The 6,489-nt window shown below is 65.4% G+C and overlaps 1 protein-coding gene across 3 annotated transcripts in view; it reads left to right on the top strand.

The window, feature by feature from the left end:
* ESPN (espin) overlaps positions 1–6,489 on the top strand; it is a 31,781-nt gene continuing 25,292 nt past the window's right edge. For all 3 annotated transcript variants that reach the window (XM_029229588.1, XM_029229587.1, XM_029229586.1), the window contains exons 1-2: positions 1–481; positions 3,587–3,780. In XM_029229588.1, coding sequence (XP_029085421.1) covers positions 188–481; positions 3,587–3,780 — 488 coding nt within the window. In that variant the 5' untranslated portion in view covers positions 1–187. The remainder of the gene's footprint in view (positions 482–3,586; positions 3,781–6,489) is intronic.

Raw genomic sequence — 6,489 nt, 5'->3', positions numbered from 1 at the left:
AGAGCTCGGCGGAGGCGGAGCGGAGCGGGCGAGGCAGCGCGGGGCCGAGGCCGGGCCGGCAGCCGCTCCGCCTCCCCACTCGCAGGCCCCGACGGTCGCGCCGCGGGCTCTCCCGGTGCCCGAGGACAGACGCATGGCGCCCCGGGAGCCGCGCTGAGCCCCGGGTCGCGGCGCCGCGGGCGGCACCATGGCCCTGGAGCAGACGCTTCAGGCGGCGCGCCAGGGCGACCTGGACGTGCTGAGGTCCCTGCACGCCGCCCGCCTGCTGGGGCCCTCGCTGCGCGACCCGCTGGACGCGCTGCCAGTGCACCACGCGGCCCGCGCCGGCAAGCTGCACTGTCTGCGCTTCCTGGTGGAGGAGGCCGGTCTGCCCGCCGCGGCCAGCGCGCGCAACGGCGCCACGCCGGCCCACGACGCGGCCGCCACCGGCCACCTCAGCTGCCTGATGTGGCTTCTCTCTCAGGGCGGCTGCAGAGTGCAGGTGAGTCCGCGCCGCGCACGGGGCACCCGGGGGGGCTTCCTCCCCAGGAGAGAGTTCTGCTCTGGAGCCCTCGGGTCTTAAGGGGGGGTGGGCTTGGGAGCTCCCTCCAGAGGGCTTGGGGCGGGGTGGGCTCCCCGGGTTGAGAGTACCCGGGCAGATGCCCTGGCAAGCCCTGGCCACTGCCTAGAAGAGCATCTGGCTGATAGGAAACCAGAATGGAATGGGGCTCAGCTGGGGGGTGGGGGAAACACAGTGATCCAGGGAGTCCTGGAGAGTGGGCAGGGGAGGGGGACAAAGGGCCTGGAGTCAGAAGCCCATGTCCTCCAGGATCAGGTCTGGGAAGTGGCAGGGGGCCGGGGTGGGGTGGGGGCGGTTTGCACAAAATCCTACAGCCCACCCCAGGCTGAGGTGCATGTGTCCCTAAGGCGAGGGGAGGGTGGGGGCTGGTAATGGGGGGGCCTCCCAAGGACCTGAGCTGATCCCAGGACATCGACACCTTCTGGCCTCCCAGCTGCTTCAGCCCAGCCCGAGTCTTCCTGCCCTGAGACCCCAGTAGGTCTCAGTCAATGGCCACCAGGCTGGTGTTAGCCAACCTGGCCTCTCCTGAGCTGGAGAAGGCAGCTCAGGCCCTCACGTGTAGCTCTCCTGCTGAATCCTGCTGGACGCAGAGCATCTAGCAGGTTCCAGGCCCGGGGATTCAGGTGCGCCCCTGATCTCCGGGAGTCGCCAGTCCACGGGGGCAGTGAACAGCAAGCACACAGTCTAGAAAGTAAACCACGTAACGCCAGGTACTGCTAGGCCACGTGGTGGGGAGCGACGGGAGCTGCGTGGGCAAGGTGGCCAGGGAAGGCTCCTCCGAGGAGTGACCTCTGAAGGGAGTCTTGGCTGATGGGAGGGAAGTGGCCAGGTGGTGACCAGAGAACTCCAAGCCCAAGGAGCAGGGAGTACAAAGCCCTGAGGGGGACGCATCTTGTCCTGTAGCAGGGACAGCAGGGAGGCGAGCATGTTTGCAGCGGGGTGAGGGAGGGAGAAAACTGCAGGGCCAGGTCCCAGAGGGTCTCATAGGCTAGCGTTAGGAATTTGCCCGATACTGTGGTTGTAGGGCAAAGCCAGTGGAGGGAGGAACAGAACTGATTTCCCACTTACAAGGACCACTGTGTTAACTGGATACAGAAGGAGAGGAAGCAGGGCTGACTCTGAGCTGGCTGGCTGTGCCCTGGCGGTGCCCAGACCCCATCCCCCCACCTCCTGGCCTCAGGATGGCCAGGCCTCCCATCCCACCCTTCCTGGGAGATGGCCCGGCCCCTTATCTCCGGGCTAGCTCTGTTATCAGGAGTTCCTGGCACATGGTCCCTGCCCACTCTTTTGGGAGGTGGCATGCCTCCCCGATCCCGGTGTCCAGCCTTGACCAGAAGCCTCCCCAGCCCAAGGAGCAGGCGGCCTTGTGCCCGGCTTATCAAGTCTCCCACCCTCTTGCCCCAGCGGGCTTGGGTGCTGGGGGCGAAGTGTGTGTGTAGGGGGAGGATGACCTAGATCCGGGGCCCTGCTCAGCTCAGGGAGATAAGCAGCTTTAGGGTACGGGCCATAGCACGTGAGGCTCCTGGGGCCTACGTAGCTGTTGGAGCTTGGAGACAGGTCATAGGCCTGTGATTCTCTCCTTACTGCCACCCTCACCCAGAGGCCCAGAGCCATCAGGACCCCCTGGAGCCTCAGACCCACAATCCCCAAGGCCAGTGGGAAGTGAGGGCCTTTCTCAAGAGCTGGGGCGCAGGGCATACTTCACTATGGGCCTGTCTGGGTCACCTCTAGCCAGCCTTGTCCCCTGGTCTCAGGAGGACAGACTGCACCTGTCTCTGGTCTTCCCCAGGCATTCCACACACAGAGGAGTCTCAGCATTGTCCTCCGCTTCCTCTGGACTGTTTTCTCTGCCCCCACTTCCTCCCTGCCTCTCTTCTTGCCCAACAGCCGGTCTGTTTGCCCCCCACCCCGTAGCCCCTAACTGTGACCTCCCCGTCGTGCCCCTGGGCCCCGTTCCCTCTGTCCCCTCTTTTCCCTGCATTTCTTAGAGGAGCTTCAGATGTTCTCATGCTACTGAGATTCACCTTCCTTAAGCTCAGGGTCTCTCCAGCGCCCCCTGCCTCGGCCACACCTGTTCCCAAATGCCCTCTCTCTGGGCGGGGGCGGAGGTGGGCGTGCAGAGCAGCTTCCCTTCTCTGACGCCGGTAACCCGTGCCAGCCTCCACGGCTGCCCCACCCCCTTCCCCGAGCCCCTGCCCAGCTCCCTGCCCACCTCTCCGTCCCCCCACGTGCTTGGTGCTGGGAGCTCATTCTGTTCTAGAACCGGTGCCCACTGTCCCAAACTCCCAGCCTCTGAGTCCAGCCTTCTGGGTGTCTGTCCGTCTTGGCCTGCAGGTCACATAAACAGCATTTGCCAACCCCCTCCTGCAAGAGACACACACACCTGGATGTTCACGGAAGGCTCATTCAACACTTCTGGGCCTAAACCATCATCCCCTTTGGGGTGCCTGGGAGGGGTCTTGCCCAAGCCCTTCCCAGGGGCTGCCTCTATCCCACACGTACCACCACTGGCTGACTGCCCCGGCCCTGCCCACCAGTAGCCAGCGGCAAGGACATAGCCTGTTCGGGGCGGGGGGGCTGGGAGCAGGGAGTCTGCTGGTCGTGGGGCAGTTCTCTGCACTGAGGTTGGGTCATTGGACATGCGTCAACCCGGAGGCCTCTCCCCTTGTGAGACCCGGGGAGGAAGAGAGGGAGGAGGCAGGGGTTGGGCGCAGGGGCTGCTCCCCCGACCCCTGACAGCAGGGCCCAACAGCCCACTCTTCCTGGCCCAGCGGCTCCCTCAGGTGTCCCCTGAGCACCTGGGTGACAGGCAGGTGCTCCTGCTGGGGCGATGACAGCGTGCCCTGTGGGCCTCAGAAAGCCCAGCATGGATGGCACCGTGCTGCCGCTATGGACTGAGCTTCAAAGAGGGCCAGTTAGGTGCCCAAGGACAGAACTGCCCCAGTGGCTGGTGGGATGCAGGACGCAGTCCGAGCGGGGGGTGGGGGCAGGACCAGGCCTTAGGACTAACGGGCTCTCCTCCCACAGGACAGAGACAATTCTGGTGCCACAGTCCTGCACCTGGCTGCCCGCTTTGGCCACCCCGAGGTGGTGAACTGGCTGCTGCGTCACGGCGGTGGGGACCCCACCGTGGCCACAGACACAGGCGCCCTGCCTCTTCACTACGCCGCCGCCAAAGGAGACTTCCCCTCCCTGAGGCTCCTCGTCGGCCACCACCCTGAGTAAGGACCCTCCGCTTCAGGGGGCCTCTGGGTGGGGCGGGCCAGGGCTCTGGGGGGTGCCTGTAGTCGGCTGTGCCCCTCCAGCACACCGGGGGAATTAGTGCTTCTGGGCCATCCCCGTGGCCAGGGGCCTGGCCAGAGACAGCTCCCACCGAAGCTGAAAGTTCTCCCCTCCTGGTGGGCAGACACAGGCCCCAGAGCCCTGCAAGCAGACACTCCCCCGGTATGAGCTGCGCTCGAGCCGCAGCGGCTGTGCACGCAGACCCCTTGTTCGTCTCCAGGGTGCTTCCAGCCTGCAGCAGGCGGCTCTCCGGCTCTGACCTGTGCTAATCTGCAAGACTGTCCTAAGTGGGACGTAGGGGTGAAGAGCGTCTCCTCGACCCCCAGTCAAGAAGGAGGGGGAGCCATGTCAGTTACCCAGCAGTGATGGGAGACGCCCCCTGCCAGACCCCCACCCTGCCTCCTGGGCCCTCAGCCCCCGCCTGTCAGAGGGTAGCTTGTCCTCTCCTGTGGCCGGCCAGCTCATTCCCACTCGCCAGGGGGATGGGGCTCCCGAACCTCCCCGGCCCTCGCGAGGAGAGCGGCTGGTCTGAGAACGCAGCTGAGCAGTGGGCTGGGCACGGCCCAGGGTGAGGTGGGGTGTCCAGAAGAATGGGGTTCACTGAAGAGCACGGGAGTCGTGGGGACGGGGTCCTGGGGGAGGGAGGGAGCCAGGTACACCCAGAGGGAGGCAGGGGTCCTGGGGGAAAGCCACCCAGACACTGTCTGAGGGAGTGGGACATCAGTGGCCCTGGGGACCCAACAGACCGGGGCTCTGCCTGGTGACCTTCGTCAGTTCAAGGGGGTACCTGGGAAATAAGTGGTGACAGAGGACCCAGCCTCAGGAGGAGAGCAGTCACAAGGCGGGAGGGTCTGTCCTTACCCCTGGCTCCACTCCTAAGGGCGCCTGCCCGGCCACTGGGCACCAGGGAGCAGCAGGAGGCCAGCCTGGCCCCGTGGCCCGCTGGCAGGGTGGCTGCGTCTGGCAGCCCCTTGGGTGCAGGCATGCTGGTGTGGATACAGAGCAGCTCAAAGCCCCCAGGCCGGGACCAGGACGGCTGAGCCTGGCTCGTTCTTGCTAAGCAAGGGGTTCCCTGGTTTGATTCGTGTGAGACCAGCCGGGGGTCTCCTCACAGCCATCCCTGCCAGAGGCCACTGGGCACCACTCTGGCGTGAACCCTCTGCTCCTGGACAAGCTAAGGTCTGGGTCACACCAAAATCAGTGGGATTTCAAGGAGGAGGCCCCAAACACCTTCGAGTGCGGGCTCCCAACCTGCAGCCATCAGCACCCTGGGGGTCTGGTCGCAGACTCGACGTAGACTCCCCAGGTAGGGGCTGGGGCGCTGCCCCTGTGCATGTCTCCACCCCCCACCCAGGTGGTTCTGACACCACCCCCTCACTTATCACTTATCACGGAGGACACTGGGGCCCTAAGAGGAGAGAGACGGGCGGTGGTCATCCTCTCGCACCCGCCGGCCTCCCCCATCACGCATGATGGGCCCCAGGAAGTCAGGCTGGTGGCCATGCCAACTTAGCTCCAATGGTATGAACTGAGGGGGCTCTGCCCCGCCCCGGGAAGTGCTGGTGGGGGGCAGGGGTGAAGCCCCAGCCTGGCCCCTGAGCCCCTCCTCCCTGAGAAGTCTGGGGCCTAGGATGAGCCTCCATGGGCTGGGGTTCCAGCCTTAGGAAGGCTCTGGCTGTGCTGGGGACACCCTCGAAGGCTCAGGGCCGGGGGGACCCTGGTGCTCCCAGGCCAGGCTGTGGTGCTGGCCGTGATTGGGCCCTGGCACCAACTCTGTGGCCACCAGCCCCCCGTGAATCTCAGGGAAGCGGACAAGAGGCCTGGGGCTCCGTTCCCACAGTGACGACGCGTGACCTGGCTGATAAGGAGGCGCTTTTGTGTGATTGCCAGGCTGGGCTCAGGCAGGAGGGGGTGCTGGGCATTGAGGTAGGGCCTGCTGGCGGGGGGCTTTGGGGGCCAGTGCCCACACCCTAACTCGGAAGTAGAGACTCATGCCCTCCAAGGCTGGGGACCCCAGGGCTGGGAGCTGGGGAGGGGCAGAGGTGCAGGCTGCCCCAGGCCACAGGGTGCAATCAGGGGACCCAGGCAGCCTAGCTTTAGAGGCCTCCATTGCCCTGCTCTCCTGAGCCTCCCTGGCCTGCTGTGAAACACTGTGAATTATTCACAAGGGCTCAGCTCTCCCTGGCGGCAGGTGATGGAGGGAGAGCTCCTACCGCTGGGAAACCCGATCCTGCCCGGGAGGCTGTGGGCAGCCATGAGCCATGGCCATGACAAGCTACAGAGGCGCAGGAGGGCTGGGTGGCCTCGGGGGAGGGCCCAGCTAATGCTGGGCTGCACCTTGGGGAATTAGAAAGGACTGCAGGAACGGCCTGTACCCACTCACCCCTCCTCCAGTCTCTCCCAGTCCACTGGGCAAGTCTTCCCAGAGGCAGAGGAATTGCCACCGTGACCTCAGGGGCTGCTGCCCCATGGGACCCTCCCTCTGAGCCCCCTGGGGAAAAGAGTCCTTCAGCTAGAGGCACGGGGCTGGCAGGAACTGGGCTGGGGCTGTTTCAGGCCCTGGGTCTGAGGGAGGTAGAGTCAGGAGGGTCAGCCCTCCTGGCCAGGGACATTAGTGGCTGGTGGAGCAGAGCCACGAGTCCACGTCC

The sequence above is a fragment of the Monodon monoceros genome, unplaced genomic scaffold, assembly GCF_005190385.1.
Source record: "Monodon monoceros isolate NGI ecotype Baffin Bay Population unplaced genomic scaffold, NGI_Narwhal_1 Super_Scaffold_18, whole genome shotgun sequence".
Lineage (NCBI taxonomy): Eukaryota > Metazoa > Chordata > Mammalia > Artiodactyla > Monodontidae > Monodon > Monodon monoceros.
Note: the sequence above shows the minus strand (reverse complement) of the source record. Positions and strands in the feature narration are given on the sequence as shown.